Source organism: Eriocheir sinensis, chromosome 1, assembly GCF_024679095.1.
Source record: "Eriocheir sinensis breed Jianghai 21 chromosome 1, ASM2467909v1, whole genome shotgun sequence".
NCBI lineage: Eukaryota > Metazoa > Arthropoda > Malacostraca > Decapoda > Varunidae > Eriocheir > Eriocheir sinensis.
Window position 1 is genome coordinate 2,673,147 of NC_066509.1, and position 24,309 is coordinate 2,697,455.

General features: G+C 45.7%; 1 protein-coding gene across 1 annotated transcript in view; it reads left to right on the forward strand.

Annotated features, from left to right (window-relative positions):
* Positions 1–24,309, forward strand: part of LOC127007115 (ras-related and estrogen-regulated growth inhibitor-like) — a 60,799-nt gene that overhangs the window by 2,030 nt on the left and 34,460 nt on the right. Inside the window, exons 2-3 of the mRNA XM_050877784.1 lie at positions 2,699–2,797; positions 4,295–4,351. Coding sequence (XP_050733741.1) covers positions 2,701–2,797; positions 4,295–4,351 — 154 coding nt within the window. The 5' untranslated portion in view covers positions 2,699–2,700. The remainder of the gene's footprint in view (positions 1–2,698; positions 2,798–4,294; positions 4,352–24,309) is intronic.

Here is a 24,309-nt window from a genome sequence, read left to right on the forward strand (position 1 = left end):
GTAATGCCTTTAAATATTCCACATTAGAACTGAAATTAACTGGGGGAATGGACATCGGGGTACCCTAAATATATCTGAGTAATCTTAACATTTTCCTCATATTAATTATCGGGGCAAATACATTTAAGACAAAGTATGACCGCCATGGGGTTTTTTCTGGCAGCAGGCTACAACTTCAATGTCCAGAGATTCAAGGTTTGTGTATTGTTTCGTCAGCTGAATTAACTCTTTATATGATTTTGATCCGTAAACAAACAACGAGGGCCTGCTTTATATCTGATGTACAAATATGATGGTTATTAGACTGTCTCCTTTTTTATTCAAACTCAAGCTCTATAATTTGTTTTGCCTTTATATATGACCCTGGCTGTTGCGGCGCCTAATTCAAATCAATCAATCAATCAACCAATCCGGTATTTTTTTGTTAGAGGTCATTCACGGATTTATTAGATGAAACATAATATTGATGACAGATTCTGACCCGCTGTTTTGGAATCTTTCTACAATTACACTTCTCACGGGAGCAGCGCCGGTGGACTTTGTTGTTTCCTCTTTTCTTTTTTACCCTTGAGCTGCTTCCTTTCCCGTAAAATAATATGACCATTTACATCACAAATCACTATTCTTTTACCCTCACATCGCTCTCCACCTCCAACAGAACTAGCGATTTAATGATTGAAAAGGCCAACAGACAACATAGCCTACCATAACACATCAAGGCCTTTCAGAAAATATAGTTCGGTTAAAGGAAATGCTGGAAGGACTATTGATGTGGTACTCCCCCCCTTCTCTCTCTCTCTCTCTCTCTCTCTCTCTCTCTCTCTCCCAGCACACACCAGCGCCTGTCAGCAAACTGTGAGTCTTGCTATACACACACACGGCCACATTTGTAAATAGCGTGTCAACCGAAGGAATGAAACCCACCCTTCACGGCGAGATCTTGACAGTTTATTCAAATTTACTCTTTTCCCCGGCAAATATTATTACATACTAAACCGAGGGGAACATTCGATAACCCTCTCTCTCTCTCTCTCTCTCTCTCTCTCTCTCTCTCTCTCTCTCTCTCTCTCTCTCTCAGGTAAGCCGAGGTATCAGGGTTTGTTTTTGTAATCTCAGGTAAACCGAATGATCTTTTTGTATATGAATGTTGTCGGGTTGGTCTCTCTCTCTCTCTCTCTCTCTCTCTCTCTCTCTCTCTCTCTCTCTCTCTCTCTCTCTCTCTCTCATAGATAAATAAACCAACATCATCTGTCTGTCACCTCACACGCCGTCCGCCCCCCGCCCCCCTCGCCCCCCTTCCCAGCTTGGCCAAGGGAAAGGGTAGTGGGAGGACTGGGGAAAGAACTGGGGTGGACTTGGGGTAGTGGACTGGGGTGGACTGAGCCTCTTAGCGATACTTGGGAGCTCGCTTGACAGTTCTAACAGCAGGGAGACACAGACAGCGACCCAACGTAGAATGAATGTCTTCTATTTTGGGGTCTCTCTCTCTCTCTCTCTCTCTCTCTCTCTCTCTCTCTCTCTCTCTCTCTCTCTCTCTCTCTCTCGTTGTGTTACTCTTTTGTATTTCTCTTCTTTCACTTTCTCTCTTTTTTTCTCTTCTTCTCTTTTCTTCTTCTTCTATTTTTTTCTTCCTCTTCTTTCTTTTCCTTTTTTTCTTCCTGGTTTCGGTCATTTCCTATCCTCATTTCTTTTTAACAGTAACGAAAGGAGATCAAAAGAAAAAAATGAAGTTCACTATGTGTTTCTCCTGTAAAAAAAGACTATATTAAGTGGGCCAAAATTTTACACACCTGACACTCCCATTACCCCCCTCCCTCTCCCTTCCTCCCACCTCTCCATGCAGCACATAAGGTATGAAACACCTTCAACCCTTCCTCCACTCTGTGCCTCAAACCCTTATACTCTCAAGTCCATGTTTTCGGAGCTTATACATCCACAATTGTTAAGGCTTTCGTTTCGTTGCTTTAGTTGCGACAGAAAATAATTTGCGGAAATAGAGAGAAGGATGGAATAGAGAAAATTAGACTGGGAAGCGAGAGAAAGCAAGGAAGAGGAAGAGGAATTTAAACTGAAGAGGAGAAGAGAAGGGGAGAGGAGAAGGGACAATGAGAGAACTACCACCTCTGTGATGGGTAGTTTTATGAGCCTGGTGATAGTTTAACAAGGCTTCTACACTATGCACGTGAAAACAAACTCTCGAGAACCCGATTAATCTCCTTTTTGTGGCCTTCGGAGTTATCTGTTGTGAGAGTCGAAAGAGTACGCCTTTTCCAAATATAAAAATACTACAAGCGCCTTCTTTTGCTTTCCCATATGACACACACACACACACACACACACACACACACACACACACACTATATGATCCACACACCCCATACCTCTATTTTATTTTGTGTGTATAAATATTTCTTCTTTTGTTTGATAATTATTATTACTTCCGCCAATAACTCTTTTCATATGTCTTGTCTAAATATAATTATCTGTCTATTTGTTTAACTGTGTATTTATCTGCTTTTGCTTTCATGAGATTACTTTCTTAACTGTTTGTCTATCTATCTATCTATCTTTCTTTCTTTCTTTCTTTCTTTCTTTCTTTCTTTCTTTCTATCTATCTTTCTATCTATCTATCTATCTTTCTTTCTTTCTATCTATCTATCTATCTGTCCGTCTCTCATCCTCTCTTCCCCTCCACCAGGCATGACGAGCAACGCTATTCGGGGCATCAGACGCAAGAAGTCCTCCCTCTCCGAAGTCAAGATCGCCGTGCTGGGGGCTCCGGGGGTCGGCAAGAGCGGTGAGTGTTGCCCAGAGAGAGAGAGAGAGAGGGAGAGAGAGAGGGAGAGGGGGGTGGGGGGACATGAGGAGGGGATGAAGTAAAGAGGGAAGGGGAAATGGAATGAAGGAGTAGGAAGAGGAATAAGAGAATATGGAGAGAGAGGAGGAGGAGGAAAAGGAGAAAGATGGAACAGAAGCAATAGGAAAAGTAGAAGAAAGGGTAGATGAAGAGGAGTAAAGAGGAGGAGGAAGAAGGAGAAAGGGGAAAAGAAGAAGAAAACTGAGGAAGATGGAAAGAGAAGAACCAGAAGGAAGAGAAAGAGGGTGAAAAGAGAGAGAGAGAGAGAGAGAGAGAGAGAGAGAGAGAGAGAGAGAGAGAGAGAGAGCAGTAACACCGCCAGACACACAAATAGTTCTCCGTTTATGGATGAGGAGATGAAGTGAGGAGGAGGAGGAGGAAGAGGAGGAGGGGGAGGAGGAGGAGAGGTGAAGAGGAGGATGAGGAGGAGAAGGAAATATATGGGGAAAGCAGACGAAGTGAGAAGAAGGAGAAAGAGGAGGAGGAAGAGGAAGGAGGAAGAAGAGGGAGGAGAGAGATGTAGTCAACAGGAAGAAGATGCATAGGGGGAAAGAGATAACGGAGGAGGAGGAGGAGGAGGAGGAAAAGTAGGAAAGAAATAGAAGAGGAAGGAAGAGGAAAAAGAGTAGATTGAAAAAAAGAAGAAAGGAGGGTAGATGGGGAGGAGAGAATGAGGATGAAGAAAAATAAAGCAGACGAAAGGAGAGAAGAACCAGGAAGAAAAGAAGGAAGCAAAACATCGTGAAGGAACGAGGAGGAGGAAGAGGAAGAGGAAAAGACAGAAGCAGGCAAAGATAATGGGGGAGGCAAAAGAAGAAGGGGAGAGGAGAAGAAGGAGGAAGAGGAGGGAGGAGAAAATGGAGATGTGCCACGTGGTGAATCTCTCCCATTATGATCACGGACGGACGGCGACAAACAGACATCACGTGACAGACAGACAGACAGTGGCAAGGGGGGTGGCGGTGGTGGTGGTGGTGATGATGGTGATTGTATTCGTGGTCATGGTGGTGGTTGTGAATACTGTGGTAGTGGTAGTAGTAGTAGTAGTAGTAGTAGTGGTGGTGGTGGTGGTTACAGCAACATAGAATCGATATCTTGATTGATTGATTGATTGATAGTTTATTGTTGCAAGTAAAACAACAAAGGAGAAGGGAGGACTTTTGTAAACATATATACTATTGGAATACTTATTTATATTGCTTACTGAAGTCATACCTATGTTTATATTACGTTATATTTATATCATTTATGTTATCTGTTTCTGTTACTTATTTTTGTAGTAGGTTTATATTGCTTATTGTTATATAGGATTAGATTCTCCTCTCCCATCACGTAGTCAATGATAGATCGTTGTAGGGATATCATGTTTTTGTCATCTATTGTTACTGCTCTGCCAATGTTCTCTTCCTTATAAACGATGCTCTTTTGTTTTTTCAGCGCTAATCGTCCGCTTCCTCACCAAGAGATACATTGGAGAGTACGACCACCAGGCAGGTAAGAGACTGATTAATATTTTGTTTTTTATTCTTTCTCTTGACTCCTTTCTTCTTCTTGTTCTTGTTCTTCTTCTTTTTCTTCTTTTCTTCTTTTTCTTTTTTTCTTCCTTTTCTTTTTCTTTTTCTTCTACTTCTTCTCTATTTTTTTCGTGTTTATTTTTTATTTTCTTTTTCTTCTTTTCTTCGTCTCCTTTTCCTCCTCCTCTTCTTCAGTCACATATTTTTTTCTTTCTTTATTTGTATTTGTTTTTCTTTTTTTCCTCCTCCACCTCCTCCATTATTTTCCTCTCCTGCTACGTGTTTATTATTATTAACTCTTCACCTCTAACTCCTCCTCCTCCTCCTCCTCCTCCTCGTCCTTCTCCTTAATATATCCATCTATGTCCTGCCTACGACTTGAACTCTTGTAAGGGGAGAGCATCAAGTCACCTCTCCACCCAGAACTGACCTCCGTTTTGGCCTCTCTCTCTTTTTTTCTGCTGTTGATGTTTTTGTTTTCATGCCCTTGAGCTGCCCCCCTTTGCTGTAAAATAATGTGTTTGTTTAAGATTCAGTAACTCTTTATCTACTTTTTATCTGTGTCTATTCTTTCCTTCCTTCCTTCTTTCCTATGGCCTTTATTTCCTTCCTTCCTTCCTTTCTTCTTTCTTTCCTTCCTTCCTTCTTTCCTACCCTTCCTGCCTTCCTATCTTTCTTTTTTCTTTCCTTTCTTCTTTATATTTTTTTCTCTCTATGTGTGTGTGTGTCTTTTCAAGATTCACATTTCGTAGTCTATTTACCTATCTATCTATTCCTTCTTTTCCTTCCTTTCTATCTTCCTTTTTTTCCTTTCTTCCTTCCTTCCTTTTTTCCTACCCTTCCTTCCTTCCTTTTTGTCTTTATTTTTCTCTCTCGATCTATGTGTGTGTGTTTCCAAGAATCACACTTCGTAGCTTATTTACCTATCCATCTATTCCTTCTTTTCCTTCCTTTCTATCTTCCTTTTTTTCCTTTCTTCCTTCCTTCCTTCTTTCCTTCCTTCCTTCCTTTCTTCCATCCTTCCATCCTTCCTTCCTTCATCCACTAAATTGCATGTCTTGGAACGCACTCCTGCCCATTACCACCACCATCACTACCACCAATCCGAGTAAACCACTGATAGAACCTTTCACTACGTCGACACCCACCACCACCACCACCACCTAAACCCTGCCAACCAATCCCCCCTCTACCCCTCCTGCCATCCCACCCATCCCACCCACCCAGCCTCGAGATGTCAGCAAGGAACCACACGCTTTCATTTACGACCCTCGATTAGGACAGACCCAAGGAAACTCAATGTCCCCTCTTGAGGCATAGAAAACCTCACAGGGTCAGCCAAAACAAGCAATGAACGGGAACACAAGAGAGCTGCCATGGTCCATATTCTTCAACGTAACGGCACTTCAGTATATGAGCCTGTATGGAAGCCTCTCGTAGAAGTTGTTTGGGTTTTCACGGTTTTGCGATGCTGGTGATATTTTTACACGACTTCTGCGTATTTCCTACAAGAAGACCTCGCCAAGCTACAGGAATGGAACGAAAAGTGGCTGCTATAATTCAATGAAGAAAAATATAAAGTCATGCAGCTTGGGAGGGGAAATTCAGCATACCAATACCACATGGGAAACACTCCACTATCCACCACAGAGGCACAGAAAGACATGGGACTATATTATGTTACCAGGCTACCAGTGAAGGCAAAATACGTGCCAATCGCAGCGGACGGGTTAACCTTTTCCTCATTTTGTATTTCCCCTGATCATGTTTTCTCCTTTCTCTTCCTCATTGTGCATTCCCTTCGTCGGTTTCCTTTTCTATATATTTTCACACAGGTTTCTTTTTCTATCATATCTTCTCCCTCTTCCTCGTGCGTTCGTTCCAGCCACACTTCTTTATTAACATCTATTAAACCGGAAAGTCATACATGTAAACCCGGGTAATTTTCCCCGTGGCCTAAAAAGAACAGCCTCGTAGAAGTTGTTGGGTGATTGTTTTACACGAGAACTGGACCTTGAACGAGAAAATCATCCTTGGAAATCGGGTTACTCTTCTCTGTGGCCTTATGAAAAACCCTCGTAGAAGTAGAACTGGGCTTTTCATGGTCTGTTTTGCAATGCTGGTGATAGTTTTCCACGCCTTCTCCTTGAACTCGAAAATCACCCATGAACACCCGGTTAATCCTCTCTGTGGTCTTATAAAACAGTCGTGATGGGAGCCCGATATAAGAGTATGGACCCAATTGCTTCCCTTGGGTTAATGGGTCAGCAATAAGTGGGTATGTGTGCCTTTGAAGCTAATGGCGTAACCTGGCATCTGTCCATCCCTCGCATTCTTGGTGTGATTGGACTGACTGCCTCCTGGGTCGTCGCTATTCTGTTCATCCACTGAGTATGTGAGATGGGTTAGGTTTGAGTATAGCTGGCCAGGGCATCGGGTATAGGGCGGCGGGGGAGGGTACAACGCCGTCCACATGTTTACTGATACCCCACCATCTTGAAACCGCTGCCAATGCTTGTAGAAGGTAGAGGGGGCTTGTGGCAACGAATGAATGGTCTTGGTTCTGTTCCTTCTGGGGGTTGGAGTCTTGGAGATGAGGAAGCGGACCATTAGCACTGAAAACAAAAGAGAATCGTATAAGGAAGAGAACACTGGCAGACAAGTAACAATAGGTGACAAAAACCTGCTATCCCTTCAACGATCCATCATGACTGGTTGCTTGTGTATGTGAATGATGGGTGTATAGTGAGTGTATGGCCGCTGTTTGGTAGGTGGATGAGTGGTAACTAATAGGTGGATGGCATGGGTGTTTAGTGGTTGGAGGTCGAGGGTTTGTGGGTGGATGATGGGGGTTTAGGTGATGGATGACTGCCAAAGCGATACAAGGGGTGGATGATTTTGATTCTGATGCTCTGAGGGTTGCATTGCTACGAGTACTTTCTTAATTAAGACCACATACAAGACTTACCGGGCTCTTGGGAGTGTAGAAACCTCTGACTACCACTAGGCTCATGAAACCACCCATGGAAATCCCGCTACAACTCCTACAAGCCTTTAAACATAGAATCAGTGAGGCCTCGAAGACTTTGAGAATATGGACTCAAATCTCGTTACATCTTGCGCCTCCTCTTCCTCCCTTATGCGCCGGTGACAGATCGAGGCAGCTTCCATCCACGTTCGTCGCGGAATACCTCGTTTGGATCAAGAGCTGAGGCATGTCGTTAGCATCCGCGAGGAGTGAGTGAGTGACAAGAGACGAGGGAAGGAGAGAGGCACGCGTTGAAGGAGGGGGAGGAGGAAAGGCAGGAAGAGAAGTGGTTTGAAGGCGTTTTGGGATGAGGATGAGGAAGAAGAGGAGGATGCGAAGGAAGGGATTGGCTAGTTGAGGTATACATAGCGAAGTCTTTAGCAATTAGGTAGATAACGTATACTGAACAGATATATAACGTACGAATGTAAAGAGAGTTTGTTATTCTATTCAGTAACAAAAACAATAACAACAACAATGAACCATGTGATCACGAACTAGAAAAAAACTATCGTACAAATATTGTCAGTTTGTTATTTTCTTCAGTAACAAAAACATAAATACAACATAAATTCTTAACCCTTTCTCACTCAGTTGCATCACAGAGAAACACACATAGAAGTAAGATGACCAAAATGAATAATAAAATAAAATAAAGATAGGGAAAAATAGGGAAAAATAAGTAAAATGAATAAGTCAACAATTAAATAAAGATAAACAAAACGAAAAAAAAGTAAGCCAATACAAGTAAACAAAATAAACAAGGAAATAAGTGGATAAGCAAAGGAAGCAAGACGAAATATATATAGAGATAAGGGACAGGTATTTATTTATTCTCCCAAATCCTCAGGTGAAATATACCTTTACAAAAAACAAACAAACAAACAAACAAACAAAAAACAGTAGCTAACCTCTTTCCAACATCTTCTGGGTCTCGTTTGGCAGCAACAGAGATAGATTAAGAGACAGACAGATAGATAGATAGATAGATAGATAGATAGGCAGATAGATAGATTTTTTTTTACAGTAAAGGAGACGGCTCAAGGGCAACAAAAAGAGTATAGGAAAAAAAAGCCCGCTACTCACCGCTCCCACCACAAGCCAAATTAAAAGTGGCCAAAAGAGAGGTCAATTTCGGGATAGAGAGATAGATAGATAGATAGATAGATAGACAGAGAAATGAATTGCGCGCCATTTGAGACCAATTCCATGTTTTTAAGACTCTCCTTCATCCTTCTTGACGTAGAGGAGAAGAAAGAAATGTGTCTTCAAGGCCATTCCCATCACTCAGCTTTCTTATCTATTTTTACGTGCATAAGTAGTAGTAGTAGTAGTAGTAGTAGTAGTAGTAGTGAGGGTGATGGTGGTGGTAAGATCAGTATAGCTATTCGTGGTAAAAACTTAATATACTGAAATGATAAAGCTCTTCACAAAAACCAAAAGAGGATGACACGGTGCAAGAGATTTTTATGATGAGTTTGTTGTGAAAAGACTATATACTTAGGTACACTATTAAGTACTGATAAGATAAAGGTAGAGATTGTACTATTTCTACTTACTACGACTACTACTACTACTTCTACTACTGCCGCTCATTCTAATAACGCAGCTGCCGCAGTAGTAGCAATTGTATTATTATTATTATTATTATTATTATTATTATTATTATTATTATTATTATTATTATTATTATTATTATTATTATTATTATTATCATTAATGATGGCGGTAGGGAATAACAATGATCATGATAGATAACGCTAATAATACGAAAGATAACAGCGGCCTATACCATCATCACCATCATCATCGTCACCTCATTCGGCTTTCCTCCTTTTCAACGGTCTTTCTTCAGAGCATTGTCGAATGACTTTGAATCGAATACCCTCTTGACACGGCCCGAAGTGGAGCAGGAAGAGGAGAAGGAGGAGGAAAGGGAAGAGCGGGAACTGAGTGGAAGAGGACCAGAAGGGAATAAGATTAGGGGACAGGAAGAGGCAGGATCAAAGGACACTGTCCGTGGGCCAAGCGTGGGCTAATAGGGAAGGGATGGCCAGTGTGTGGACGTGCCACACGTGAGCCAGAAAGGAGGGGAGGGCCATCATGTGGACGTGCCACACGTGAGCCAGGAAGGAGGGGAGGGCCATCATGTGGACGGGCCAAACGTAGGCCAGGAAGGACATGATGACGGACTGAGGGTCTCGTCCAGCGTTTAAGAGGTAAAGTTTACCCGCCACACTACAAATTGTATGTCGTATGAAGAGCCAGCAGTATCTCCTCGACTTGTACAATTCCAAAAGTCAGGAAAATTCTCCAATCACTTGTAGGGAACATATCCAGCTTGTCTTAGCAGCAAGCACACGACTTGCTAAAATGACGCTGGATCACCCCACCACCGTATGAGGAAGCGAGGCACCCCCTCGTCGGTCGGAGGAGTGATCTCCGCGGACAAGCAACAAATTTAAGGCTCGTAGTCGGAGGATTCCGTCATCAGGTTGCGTGACGAAACCTCCAGCCTGTTAGGGAGTAGTCTTAACGAATCGCAGTGAGGATGCTACTCTGCCGCCAACAACTCCCTGACCGTAGGTAGAGTGGAGTAACCATCACCTGGAGAGAAAGGGGTCGCTGATTGGCTGATCGCATTGGCAAACACGGTAAGACCGTGCGCCGCCACGAGGAGCCGCAGCACCCAGAAGCTTCTCATGAAAGAAAGGGATTGTGCGGGCAAGACAAGGCTGTCAACATCAACCTGAGAATGAGGAGTGCCAGGTGGAAGTAAGCGATGCCGTCTTATAGTTCCCAACAACGTATCTCCGTCCTGCTGCAACAGTGAGATTTGTTTTTCATCATCACGGCACACGCTTCTGTAGCGCCAGATTAGGCTCGTGTGGAAATGCCGCCAGCGGGTTGCGTGACGGAATCTCCAGCCTAGTTTGCATCACAGACCTGTTATTGCTCAACCTCGTGCGGCTGAAGTTGCCGCTTATCCCTCTAAGAAGTTGCAAACTGGACAGCAATTGCTGGAGATATGTTGACTAGTTAGTAGGCTGGAGTCTCGTTCGTTATCGGAATTAACCAGACGAATCACTCCACCAACTAAGAACGGCCATGCACTACCATCCACCGATTCAAGAAAGAGCTCTCAATCTGTCAATCCTTCCGGTGTCAGGGCCTGGTGAGTTTCCCCGTGTTAAGTCAAATTATGCTACAGGCTCCACTCCTGGTGGTGCCCTTCCGTCAATTCCGTCAAGTTTCAGCTTTACAACCATACTTCCCCAGGAACCCAAAGATTTTGGCTTCCCGGAAGCTGCCCGCCGGGTCATGGGAATAACGCCGGCGGATCGCTGGTCAGCATCGTTTAGGGTTAGAACTAGGGCGATATCTGTTTGGAGGATTGGAGTTATTGGAGCTGGAGGAATTACCGCGGCTGCTGGCACCAGACTTGCACTCCAAGAGATCCTCGTTATAGGTTTTATTAAAGTGTATTCATTCCGATTGCGAGGCCTCCAATGAGTCAGTCTCGCATCGTTATTTTTCGTCAGTACCTCTCCGTGCCGGGAGTGGGTAATTTGCGTGCCTGTTGCCTTCCTTAGATGTGGTGCATGTATTACCTCTAGAACTACCACATTTATCCATCTGTGTGGGTACAGATCCAATGAATCATAGCTGATTTAATGAGCCATTCGCGGTTTTGCCTTAAATCGAGTTGTACTTAGACATGCATGGCTTAATCTTTGACAAGCATATGACTACTGGCAGGATCAACCAGGTAGCTATGCCGTTAGCTGGAGGCCAAGCGGCGAACGAGCACAACCCCTACACCATCAGGAGTAGAGGCGTGCCGCACGCTCGCTTAGCCGTAGGGTAGAGGAGATCGCTCAGCGTCGGACAGCTCCGGTCAGCGACGCCGCGCCCCTTTTCAGTAGAGAGGAGAGACTGCCCCCACGTCACTCGCACTCAAAACACTTTTTGGACACAACCGACCGCTCGATAGAAGCTGCGTCAGTAGGCTATTCACACCGTCAAGGAGATCGCTCAGCGTCGGACAGCTCTGTTCAGCGACGCCGCGTCCCCTGTTTAACTAAGAGACGGCGGATGATGCGTGGGCTCGAAACTCTGCCGGCCACGTCACCCGCGCGCCTTCTTTTAAGGTTCTAACCGACGACATTGCGTGCGGTTCACACCGTCAAGGAGATCGCTCAGCGTCGGACAGCTCTGGTCAGCGACGCTGCGTCCCTTGTTTAACTAAGAAGAGACGGAGGATGATGCGTGGGCTCGAAACTCTGCCGGCCACGTCACCCGTGCGCCTTCTTTTAAGGTTCTAACCGACGACATTGCGTGCGGTTCACACCGTCAAGGAGATCGCTCAGCGTCGGACAGCTCTGGTCAGCGACGCCGCGCCCCTTAACAATAGATAGGGTTCTAACCGACGACATTGCGTGCGGCGTCACCCTCGGGATGCGTTATCACACGCAGAGTGCGGTAACCATCGCCTAGAGAGAGAGAGGTCGCTGCATTGAGGGCTGATCGCATTGGCAAACACGGTAAGACCGTGCGCCGGCCGCCACGAGGAGCCGCAGCTGATGTCAAGAAGCTTCTCATGAAAGAGAGGGACGGGCAAGACAAGGCTGTCAACATCAACCTGAATGAGGATTGCCAGGTGGAAGTGAGCGATGCCGAGTCTTAGCCCACGGGAGGGTGCTTGAACTAGGATACAGTTCAACGGCGTGTTGAGGTCGGTGCGTGCAACTCAAGAGACTAATCCCTCCCAAGTTTGCTGGCCCCGGTCTGAGAGGTTGGCAAACGATTAGTCGCTCTGGTGGGTGCAACACGCTCCGGCCCCTAAGAGCGGGGAAGCTCGAGCGGGTTGTGGAGCAAGTCCGCCGCCGACTCGCTCAACCCTTGCTTCCCCTAGCATACTCGCTACCTGTTTCTTGAGTACCGTCCCGCCCGGGGTTTCGCTGTCCCCCGCTGGCCACGCGCGGGAGAGCTATACTTATTACCTATTACACGTATCCGGTTTCCTACGGCCAACCTGGCCTACGGCGCCGTAGGAAAATTCTGGCCTACGGCTAGAGTTGAACGGCCGGTGGCAAGTGGGTCAGTGTAGCACTGGATGTGGTGGAGGAGTGACATGCCTTCTCTCGACGACAATCTCGTTGCTATTGCTCTAGCGTGCTGTTTGAAGGTGGCCGTACGGCCAACTTTAGTACTGGCGAAAGTTCATCCGGCCGGCCGTGGGTGAGCGTTCATACGGCCGATTTGCTATCACACGCTCCGGTTTGAACATATGCTAGCGTCGCGACCGACGGCGCCGTAGGAAACCGGATACGTGTAATAGGGGCTTTATTTTACGCTCGGCCCAGCCGCCGGCCGGCCGTACCCTTCAATCTCGCAATTCTGCCCCAGCGGGCCGCTCTGAACGGTCACGAGCGACTTTTGTCTCAGGTGGGATGGGGAGTTGTAGGATGCACTTGTCTGTTGCCATTACTGCTACTACCACTACTACTACTACTACCTACTTCTACTACTACAACTACTACTACTACTACTACCATGTTTGGCGAGTGCGTTGTGGCGTTGACTCCCGTCAAGTGGAGCCGCTGTTGCCACTAATTCTACTACTATTACTACTTCCACGACGACGACGACTACTACTATATAGTACTACTACTACTACTACCACCACCACTAGATAGGGGATAGGGATAGGCATTGAAAGGCATAGAAAAGTAGGTGTTGGTCTTCCAATAGCCATTGAACAGCTAATATAGGAATTACTATAGTCTCCCTCCTCTCCATGCTAAAAGCCCCGCCCACCTTCCCAAGTTACTAGATTGCCCTACCCAGCACATTGTCTTCAACGGTTTCCGGCTAAAAGCGATCACATTCACATCATTAACGGCATGCAATCGATCACTGTACATAAACACTAGTCGTTGATGTAGTTCATAGGGGCAGGAAGGATGAATCTAAGCTCCTAAACTTCATTTGAGTGTTGGGTTTGAGGTAGTTGTCGGATTCGCCCTCAGCCTCCTTCGCCCACTGATAGCTACTGTCTCGCTCTTATAATTTCTCTATCTCTCTTGATTTCCCTCGTCTCTTAATCTGTCTCGTTCTGTTCTCGTTCTATTCTCGTTCTGTTCTCGTTCTTTGGTCTGTCTGCTGTGTTCTTGTCTACTATCTCGCTACCTCTTAAATATCTTTCTCTCAATCTCCCTGGAGGGTCACTGTGTGGACGGGCCAACCCTGGGCCAGTAAGGAGGGGAGGGCCAATGTCAATATAAGGTTACTATATAGACATTGGGGAGGGCCATCATGTGAACGGGCCACACGTGGGCCAGAAAGGAGGGGAGGGCCATTATATGCTAGTTAGGCCACACGTAGATTATGCTGTCCAGTTTTGGTGCCCACACTACAGAATGGACATCAACTTGCTAGATTCAGTTCAGAGGAGGATGACCAATATGATTCAGGGGCTTAGGATCCTCCCATATCATGATAGGGTGAAATATCTCAACTTACATTCTCTAGAAAGACGAAGAGTGCGGGGAGATCTGATAGGAGTTTTCAAATGGGTCAAGGGTTACAACAAAGGCGATATAAGTAAAGTACTGAGAATTAGCCAGCAGGATAGAACACGCAGTAATGAAAGTATAGATTTAGACGGAAAATAGGCAGGCATTGGTTTAGTAATAGGGTGGTAAGGAAATGGAATAGACTCAGCAATCACATAGTGAGTGCAGGGACCATAGCTTGTTTTAAGAGTAGACTTGATAGATCCATGGACGAGGATGACGGGTGGTAGTGGGGGGGGGGGGGGGGGAGGTCTGGAGGTGCCTTGTGTAGTCCAATTGGCCTCCTGCAGTCTCTCTATGTTCTTATGTTATCTAATTCGTGTAAGTCTTTTTCGTCCCTGGTTTTACGGCCGTTCCCGACAACTCATTAATTTTAGGGGTCCACTTCACCTTCTCCTCCCTCTCTCTTCTCTGCTCTTTCTACTTCATTTCCGTACCCTCTTCCTTCTCCTTCTCTTTTCTTTCTCTTTTCTTCTTATTTAGTTTCGTTCTCTTTTCTTTCTCTCTCTTTTCTTCCTGAATAGTTTCCGTATCTTCCTTCTTTTCCTCCTCCTCTCTTCCTCCTTTTTCTCTTCCTATGTTATTTTTTTATCCTCCTCCTCCTCTTCCTCCTCCTTTCTCTCTTGTCTCTTCCTAAATAATTTCCTTCCCTTCCCTCCCCTCCTCCTCCTCCTCCCTTTCCTCTTCCTACATCATTTCCTCTCTTCTCCTCCTCCTCCTTCTTTTCCTACATCCTTATCTTCTCCTCTTCTTCCTCTTCTCTTCCTACATCATTACCTTCTCCTCCTCCTCCTCCTCCTCTCCTCCACTTCATTTTTATTCTCTTCTCCTCCCTCTTCTCTTCCTACATCATTTACTTCTTCTTCCTCCTCCTCCTCCTCCTCCTCCTCCTCCTCTCCTCCACTTCATTTTTATTCTCTTCTCCTCCCTCTTCTCTTCCTACATCATTTACTTCTTCTTCCTCCTCCTCCTCCTCCTCCTCCTCCTCCTATTGCCACCAGTCTTTTTATTTGTTCCTTCAACTCATCATTCTTTTGTAACAACGATCTCTTAATGCATCATGCAAATCTATAAACAAAAGAAAATCAAATCATCTCATACGAATTAACAATGAAAGTTTCTACACACTTAAGTTAACGAAGCAAACCAAACATCGTAGCGAATCATATCACACACACACACACACACACACACACACACACACACACATATACACACTCACGCACGCACGCACACGCACACACGTCAGACCCCAGACGCCGCGGTGACAAGGAAAAGTAATGTCAATAACTCGGGCGGCCAAGTGCTAGGTATGCCCACTCGAGAGAGAGAGAGAGAGAGAGAGAGAGAGAGAGAGAGAGAGAGAGAAGGGGGGGACGAAATATAAAGCTTGAAAGGAAGAGAGGAGAGAAAACAAGAAAGAAAAAGGGAAGAACAAATAGACAACGAAGAGGGAGAGGAAGAAAGCCAGAGAGAGAGAGAGAGAGAGAGAGAGAGAGAGAGAGAGAGAGAGAGAGAGATCCCTACTTCTTTCTTACGCGTAATAACTTGAAAACGCCATAAATAACATACAAGGGAATTTTTTTAGTTCAGTTTACCGTGAGAGAGAGAGAGAGAGAGAGAGAGAGAGAGAGAGAGTCGTATATCTCCATTTATGTGTGTTCTTCAAGGCCTTTAAGTCTCTCTCAAAGAAATATAGTAGGTTTGAATGTCTTTTTTCTTTCCTTTTTTTTTCCTCCGGTTCTCAATCCTTGGCTGACTCTTATAAATCTTCTCTCACACGTAACATGTCAAGGATCTCTCTCTCTCTCTCTCTCTCTCTCTCTCTCTCTCTCTCTCTCTCTCTCTCTCTCTCTCATCTTCCTTCTTCCCTCTGTTCCTTCTTTTTCTCTCTCCCTTTTCCCTCACACTGTCTTCCTCCCTCTCTCTTCTCCCCCAATATATTTTCCTCCTCCTTCTCCTTCTCCTCCTCTTCTCCTTCACATCATTTTCATCCTCTTCCTCCTCCCTCTCCTCTTCCTAAATCATTACTTTCTTCTCCCTCCTTCCTCCTCCTCTTTTTTTATACACTTTCTTGTCCTTTATTTATTAGCATCCATATATTTCACTAATGTTTAAGCTTGATCTTGCTTGCTTACTTGTGGTTGCTTGCTTACTTGTTTACCTCACTTGGTTGTTTACGTCGCTTGTCTTTTGTTTCTCTCGTGTCCCTGAAGACCACGTGCGCATCTCGTTGCTCTTTTGTTTACTATCACAACGTTACTAGAATCCTTAACATATCAGTAGCTACCTCAGTTCGCCTTATTGAAAAGCCTCTCGTAGAAGTTACTGGGGTTTTCATGGACTCTTTTGTAATCCTAGTGATAGTTTTACCCGACCGCTGCATCTTGAGAACGGGAAACTCACCCATGAACACACCCGGTTAGGCTTCTCTGTGGCTCATGAAAAACAGCCTTGTACAAGTTGCAGGGCTTTTCGTGGAGTCTTTCGTGACCCAATTGATAGTTTTACCCGACCGCTGCATCTTGAACGGGAAACTCACCCATGAATACCCTGTTAATCTTCTCCGTGGCCTGTAGAAATACTGATAAAGGGAGCTCGGTGCGTTTAATAATATGGACCTAAAGACTAAAGTGAGAGATGATTGATTGCAGTATTAGTCCCGGAGTGTTGAAGGTGGAACGCGGTCACAACGAGAGAGAGAGAGAGAGGGGGGGGGAGGGGGAATAGGAAGAAAGGAAGAGAGAAAGAATTCGAAGATGATAATGATGAAGAAGAAGAAGAAGGGGAAGAAAAGCAAGAAGATAAAGAGAGAGAGAGAGAGAGAGAGAGAGAGAGAGAGGAGGGTTAGAGAGCGAGAGAGAGAAAGAAATCGAGACGAGTGTTACCAACTCTCCACACTACTTCTGTCGACAATAAATATAGCCAAATCTCTCTCTCTCTCTCTCTCTCTCTCTCTCTCTCTCTCTCTCTCTCTCTCTCACAACATCCCCAACCCCTCCCCCCCCCTCTCTCTCTCTCTCTCTCTCTCTCTCTCTCTCTCTCTCTCTCCCGCAGGTGCCCCCGTTAGTGAGACAGTTACGCAAGGCCTCACATTCTTGTTGGGCCTTTTGGGGGAGCTTCAACCAAACACTCAGCCGCGAACAGGTGGCGGGGGCGGGTATCCTTGCTGCCCCCCACCCCCCCCGCCCCGCCCCCTCCCCGCTTTTTTGAATGGTTCTGATCGCTATTCTCAGACGCTTCCACCTCCCATGTCAGCTCTTCCCAATGGCTAAAATGGAGTATAATCGGGTTTTCATCGGTGTTTTTCACGTTTAAGGTTCAGAAGAGGGGTCAAACTACCACCAGGATCATAAATGTACCTCTGGAAATGCCCAATACTCCTTTAAAAACCCTGTCAAATGTGAGTGTGTGAGCGGCCAAGCGTTTGAGACTATGGTCCTCTGAGGGCTCGCCAACTCGTACGCGACGCCGATTCATTTAAATATATGCAGATAGAGAGATAATTTGATAGATAGACAGAGTGGTGTGTGTGTCCTTGCCCCTCCCCTCTCGCCCCCTCCCCGCTTTTTTGAATGGTTCTGAGGGTTGCCAACTCGAACGCGACGCCGATTCGGTTAATATATACAGATAGAGAGATAATTTGAGAGATAGATGGAGAGGTGTGTGTCCTTGCCCATCCTTCGGCCCCTCCCCGCCCCCACGCTCTTTCGAATGGGCTCACCAATTCGTAGGCACGTATTCATTGGTTAGTAAATAGATAGTTTGAAGAAAAAAGGTTCTCTGAAATATATTTAAAGCGCATCCAAAGCATTCATCAGTCATCAGTCATCAGTCACTCTTTCTGTCCCGGCCCAACCAAAACGTGACGGCCCTCAATGCGTCTCCAGACCAAGAATAAGATATCTAAGACTTATATCGATGCATTTAGTGAATATGACAAGCCTTTAAAGCGTCTCCAAACCAGTCATCAGTCATCGGTTATCAGTCATTCTTTCTGTCCCGGCCCAACCAAAACGTGACGGCCCTCAATACGTCTCCAGACCAAGAATAAGATATCTAAGACTTATTTCGATACATTTAGCAAACCTGACCAGCCAAAGCGTCTCCAAACCAGTCATCAGTCATCGGTTATCAGTCATTCTTTCTGTCCCGGCCCAACCAAAACGTGACGGCCCTCAACACGTCTCCAGACCAAGACTATAATATCGACGCTTTGTTGTGACGTGTGTAATGGGCATGGCAGGTGTTCATAAGGTGTGCAGACCGAAAATAAGTCACCTACACCTCTTGCTCGTGGATGGGTGACAGTCTAGCGTATTCGTATAACACACACAGCCACCACTCAGCGTCTAGTTAGCGAGAAGTAAGGAGAAAGGAGATGGATGTGAAAGTAGGGAGAGAGGAGATGGATGTTAAAGTAAAAGATGGATGTGAAAGTAAGGAGAAAGGAGATGGATGTGAAAGTAGGGAGAGAGGAGATGGATGTTAAAGTAAAAGATGGATGTGAAAGTAAGGAGAAAGGAGATGGATGTTAAAGTAAAAAATGGATGTGAAAGTAAGGATAAATGAGATGGATGTAAAAGAACAGACACTTAAGTTATCTAAAGCCTTATCCTCAGACGCTTTCGGCTCTCATTACAAATATATTCAAAGGCCACAAAGCAGATTGGTCGGGTTCTCATGAGAGCTTTTTTACAGTCACGGCGCAAGAGCCTCGTCGAACTACTACTGGGCTCATAAAACTACTCATGAAAATATCAACAACGACCTCAACGAAACCCTTAACAAATGTGGGTGTGGGAGCCCGAAAATGTTTGGGAATATGGACAGTAGATAATTAAACGCTAACAAACCTTTATTGAACCAAGAATAAGTGATCTAAGGATTGCTTTGACGCAATTAGTAAACATAACAAGCAAGTCTGCGTCTCTAGGCCACGAATAAGTGATCTAAGACTTGTTTGGAACCTCTTAGTGGTCATAACAAGCAAACAAAAGTCCCTAAGCCAGGAATAAGTTATCTAAGCCTTCTATCGAACCTCTGACAGGCAATCCAAACGTCCCTAAGCCACAAAAGAAGACTTGTTTCGAACCTCTTAGTGAACATCAGCTAACAAGAGTCCCTAAGCCAGGAATAAGTTATCTAAGCCTTCTTTCGATCCTCTGACAGGCAATCCAAACGTCCCTTAGCCACAAAAGAAGACTTGTTTCGAACCTCTTAGTGAACATCAGCTAACAAGAGTCCCTAAGCCAGGAATAAGTTATCTAAGCCTTCTTTCGATCCTCTGACAGGCAATCCAAGCGTCCCTAAGCCACCATGGGAAAACACGTGGCTAACACCCCCTCTCCCCTCCCTTCCTGGCCAGGCCTCACACCAGCACCGCGGGGGACCTGGCCGACTAGCGCAGATGAGGGCCACAGGGTCAGTCGGTCCCCCGCGGCCCCAAGACACAAGGCCTGCTCAGGGGAGAGGGGGACAGGGGGGGAAGACGTAAGGCAGGTATTTGAGGTCATGTGGTCACTCTTTGAGGCGGCGCGGCATCACACGGCCACTTGAGAAGACAAGGAAGGATTCATAACTTCATACGGCGCGTCATGGGGCGAGGAGGGTAATTTATTAGTATTCTTGGAGCAACATCTGTTCGGGGTGTGTTTGAGTGACGTCTTGTGTTGCAGGTTGGGAGGGAGAGTATTCTTTGAGCACCATCTGTTTGGGGTGTGTTTGAGGGACGTCTTGTGTTGCAGGTTGGGAGGGAGAGTATTCTTTGAGCACCATCTGTTTGGGGTGTGTTTGAGGGACGTCTTGTGTTGCAGGTTGGGAGAGTATTCTTTGAGCACCATCTGTTTGGGTTGTGTTTGAGGGACGTTTTGTGTTGCAGGTTGGGAGAGTATTCTTTGAGCACCATCTGTTTGGGTTGTGTTTGAGTGACGTCTTGTGTTGCAGGTTGGGAGGGAGAGTATTCTTTGAGCACCATCTGTTTGGGGTGTGTTTGAGGGACGTTTTGTGTTGCAGGTTGGGAGGGAGAGTATTCTTTGAGCACCATCTGTTTGGGGTGTGTTTGAGGGACGTTTTGTGTTGCAGGTTGGGAGGGAGAGTATTCTTTGAGCACCATCTGTTTGGGGTGTGTTTGAGAGACGTCTTGTGTTGCAGGTTGGAAGGGAGAGTATTCTTTGAGCACCATCTGTTTGGGGTGTGTTTGAGGGACGTCTTGTGTTGCAGGTTGGAAGGGAGAGTATTCTTTGAGCACCATCTGTTTGGGGTGTGTTTGAGGGACGTCTTGTGTTGCAGGTTGGGAGGGAGAGTATTCTTTGAGCACCATCTGTTTGGGTTGTGTTTGAGTGACGTCTTGTGTTGCAGGTTGGAAGGGAGAGTATTCTTTGAGCACCATCTGTTTGGGTTGTGTTTGAGTGACGTCTTGTGTTGCAGGTTGGGAGGGAGAGTATTCTTTGAGCACCATCTGTTTGGGTTGAGTTTGAGTGACGTCTTGTGTTGCAGGTTGGGAGAGTATTCTTTGAGCACCATCTGTTTGGGGTGTGTTTGAGGGACGTCTTGTGTTGCAGGTTGGAAGGGTTTATCTTTTTAAATCTGTTCTCAGTGCTAAGGTATTTTCGCCTCCGTGACTGGCTGAATCCGCGGCCCCCAGGTTCGAATCTCAGCCCGGGCAGTCGGCATGCAGTCCACCCAGCCGTTCCTCCTCCTTTGCGGGCTGGTTGATATAAAGGGGCTATCACACTGGACAAATTTTCCGTGGACCTTCAGTCAAACCACGATTTCCCCTGGCGTGGTTCTCATATTTCCGTGGTTTTCTGACGTGTCCACGATCTTCCAAAGCTACGGTAGATTTCACCAAAGGAAGACGGTATTACTCACCATCATCATCATCAGCAACAACAAGAAACAAATGAGAACCACGCTAGCGGAAATCGTGGTTTGACTGAAGATCCACGGAGAATTTGCCCAGTGTGATAGCCCCATAAAGGTACATGGTGGTGCCTGGGGAAGGTAAACTGTGGTAACCTAAATGCTACACTGGCTCTGCGTCCCTGGAAAATGGGTTCTTTCCTACCATAGGCTCAAGGGCCAATGCGACGGAGATGAGCACCGCAGCCACGCGCAGATATGGCGTATGCCCCCAACTTTACCTTCCTGCAGCTCCTGTTTACCTCCTTACTGATAAAGTGGTTGTTGAAAAAATTATAAAACTGTTGTCGAAATATAAATTGGAAGTCATTATCCATTTTGACATCGGATTTCTTATTTCATGCTTCGGCTTAAAGGCTTGTCATGTTCGCTAAATGCATCGATGTGAGTCTTCGATATCTTATTCTTGGGTTGGAGACATATTGAGGATCCGTCACGGTTTGGTTGGGGCGGGACAGAAGGATGACTGATAACCGATGACTGCGTGTAACTGTATTGAAACTGACATGTCTTTTGACCACTCGTCTTTACTCTCTTACACAGGAGCAGTGAATAACGAGTTTTTTGTTTTATTTTCTCTCATTTATTTTGCCCTCAATCTACTTCCTTCACTGTAAAAAAGGAAAAGGTTTAATCAAGTATCGTATTATCACGCTGGGATTCACCGTGATGTAATATATTGTAATTTTTTAGGGTGTTGACGTATGTGCGGTCAGGATACGCTCTCTACCTGGCCGTTACGCGTCGTTAATGTGTCTAAACTTGAAGCAATTAATTCAGGGTGACATCTACGGTGATTTAATCGTCTATTTATATATACGCGTGTGTTTATATGTTTGTTTGCCCTCCTTAATCTCTTTGGCTGGCTCGCTGGTTGATTGGTTGGTTGATTGGTTGATTGGTAAAATGTGGAGCAAGTGAATCAAATGGGTCGGTAAGAATGAGCCCGTGTGTGTGTGTGTGTGTGTGTGTGTGTGTGTGTGTGTGTGTGTTCCCCCACCATCTTACTGACTGAGGGATAATGATATGGAGCAAGGCAAGTGTGAATCAAACTCTCTTTACTGAACATCGTCGCCATTAAGAAGAACTGCAGTTGGGAGAAGAGATTTAAGTCTTGCCGGGTGCAGGAGGGGGAGGGGAGACACTCATGCGGGGAGGGTGATGTCTGTGGGAAGGGGGGAGGGGAGACACTCATGCGGGGAGGGTGATGTCTGTGGGAAGGGGAGGAGGGGAGACACTCATGCGGGGAGGGTGATGTCTGTGGGAAGGGGGGAAGGGGAGGAGTGAAGACAAAAAGGGCTTTTATACTAGGCAAATTCTCCGTGGATCTTCAGTCAAACCACGATTTCCGCTAGCGTGGTTCTCATTTGTTTCTTGTTATTGCTGCTGATGATGATGGTGAGCAATACCGTCTTCCTTTGGTGAAATCTACCGTAGCTTTGGAAGATCGTGGACACGTCAGAAAACCACGGAAATATGAGAACCACGCCAGCGGAAATCGTGGTTTGACTGAAGATCCACGGAAAATTTGCCCAGTGTAATAGCCCCTTAACGTTACGAAGAATAATGTGTATGTAGGAGAATGTTGAGGTGTAGAATGTAAGATGTAGAGATGAATGAAGAATGTAGAATGTAGGGAAAACTAGGGAGGAAGAGGCGAAGCAGGAGGGAAGGGAGGAAGAGGGGCAGAACAGGGGGAAGGGGAGGAGAGGAGAGCATGTGAGGGGTAGGGTCAGGAGTAGAGGCAAGTAGGGGAAGAGAGAAGGGGGGCAGGTGGGAGGTACAGGGGGTAGGGGGGCGGTCCTCTGCTGATCCTCCCTCTCCCCCCTGCGACGCCCTGACGAAGCCCAGCCGTCCCTTCAGGAGCAGGACACCGGGGCGCCGCCTAACCCTTCTGTAGGTGATTATTTGGCTTTCTTTTTGCACGCGCCCTCGCAGCATGCATCACGGGGTGGGGGGTGGGGGGGTAAGGGGGGGGACGAGGGGACTAGGGTAAGGGTAGAGGGGTAGGGGAGGAGGGCTTGTGTTGTTGTTTTCTCCTCCCTTCCTCTCCTCCTTTTCCTCTCCTATTCCTCTCATTTTCCTCGACTTTTACCTTCTCTTTGTGTCTTTTCTCTGCCTTTCTGTACGAGGTGGGGGCGAGGGAGGTGGGGGAGGGAGGGGGGAGACTTGCGCTTTTGTTTTCCCCTCCTTTCCTCATCCTTTTCCCCTCCTTTTCCTCTCCTTTTCCTCGTCTTTTACCTTCTCTTTGTGTCTTTTCTCTGCCTTTCTGTACGAGGTGGGGGCGAAGGAGGTGGGGGAGGGAGGGGGAAGACTTGCCTTTTTTGTTTTCCCCTCCTCTCCCCTTTCTTTTTTCTCCCCTTTCCCCCTCCTTTTTTCTCTCCTTTCCCTCTCCTTTTCCCCCCTACTTTCCCCCTCCTTTTCCCCTTCCTTCTCCCCTTCTTCACCCCTCTTTTTTGAGTCTTCTTCTCCTTTCGTTTGTAGGGGCGTGAGTTTGTTTGTTATCAGATCCTTGCCCGTCTCCCTTCATACTTGTATACTCGCTCACTCGGGTACGAAAGTATGCTTCAAATGGTTCAAATGCCTTGAGTTCGGTGCTTCGATACATACGAGACAGATTTCCGTTCATACTTAGTGCACTGTTTCGTCACCAGATGGCATGGAGTATATGGAAGCGGAGGGATAATTCAACTTTGTTTTTTTTACAGCTAAAGAAACAACAACAAAAATGTGTAAGAAAACAAAATAAAAAACCGCTAATCGCTGTTTCTACATAGACGAAAGTTATGAGCGGCCAAAAGAGAGTTCAGTTTCGGGAGGAGAGGTGTCTTGCGGTGAATTAGATAAGTTGTTTTGTATAAAGTCATATAGAACAAAAATCCTTCCCCCTACATACAATGCCATTATATTATCAAGATCAACATTGTATTATCATATTATCACATTAGTATCACGATATCACATTGCCAAACTCCCATACCTGACCATACCCCATATCATATCATTGACTCATCTTTCACCCATATTCTTAACTTTCATATGTAATCTATTATGTATCCCTTTCTCTTCACAATTCATATAATAACTTTCGTCGTTGATTTTCCTTTTCATCTGCGTGCCTATCCCTGCCATGTATTCTCTAGTCTTTATAATCTTCTCTTAACATTTCTTTACATTCCTCTACCCTTGCCACATAACCTTCATTAATTCTTCCCTTCTCTCTTAACATTTCTTTACATTCCTCTACCCTTGACACATAACCTCCATTCATTCTTCCCTTCTCTCTTAACATTTCTTTACATTCCTCTACCCTTGACACATAACCTCCATTCATTCTTCCCTTCTCTCTTAACATTTCTCAATCTCAATTCCTCATCGCTTGTCTTATATACCCAAACTCCTTCCCCC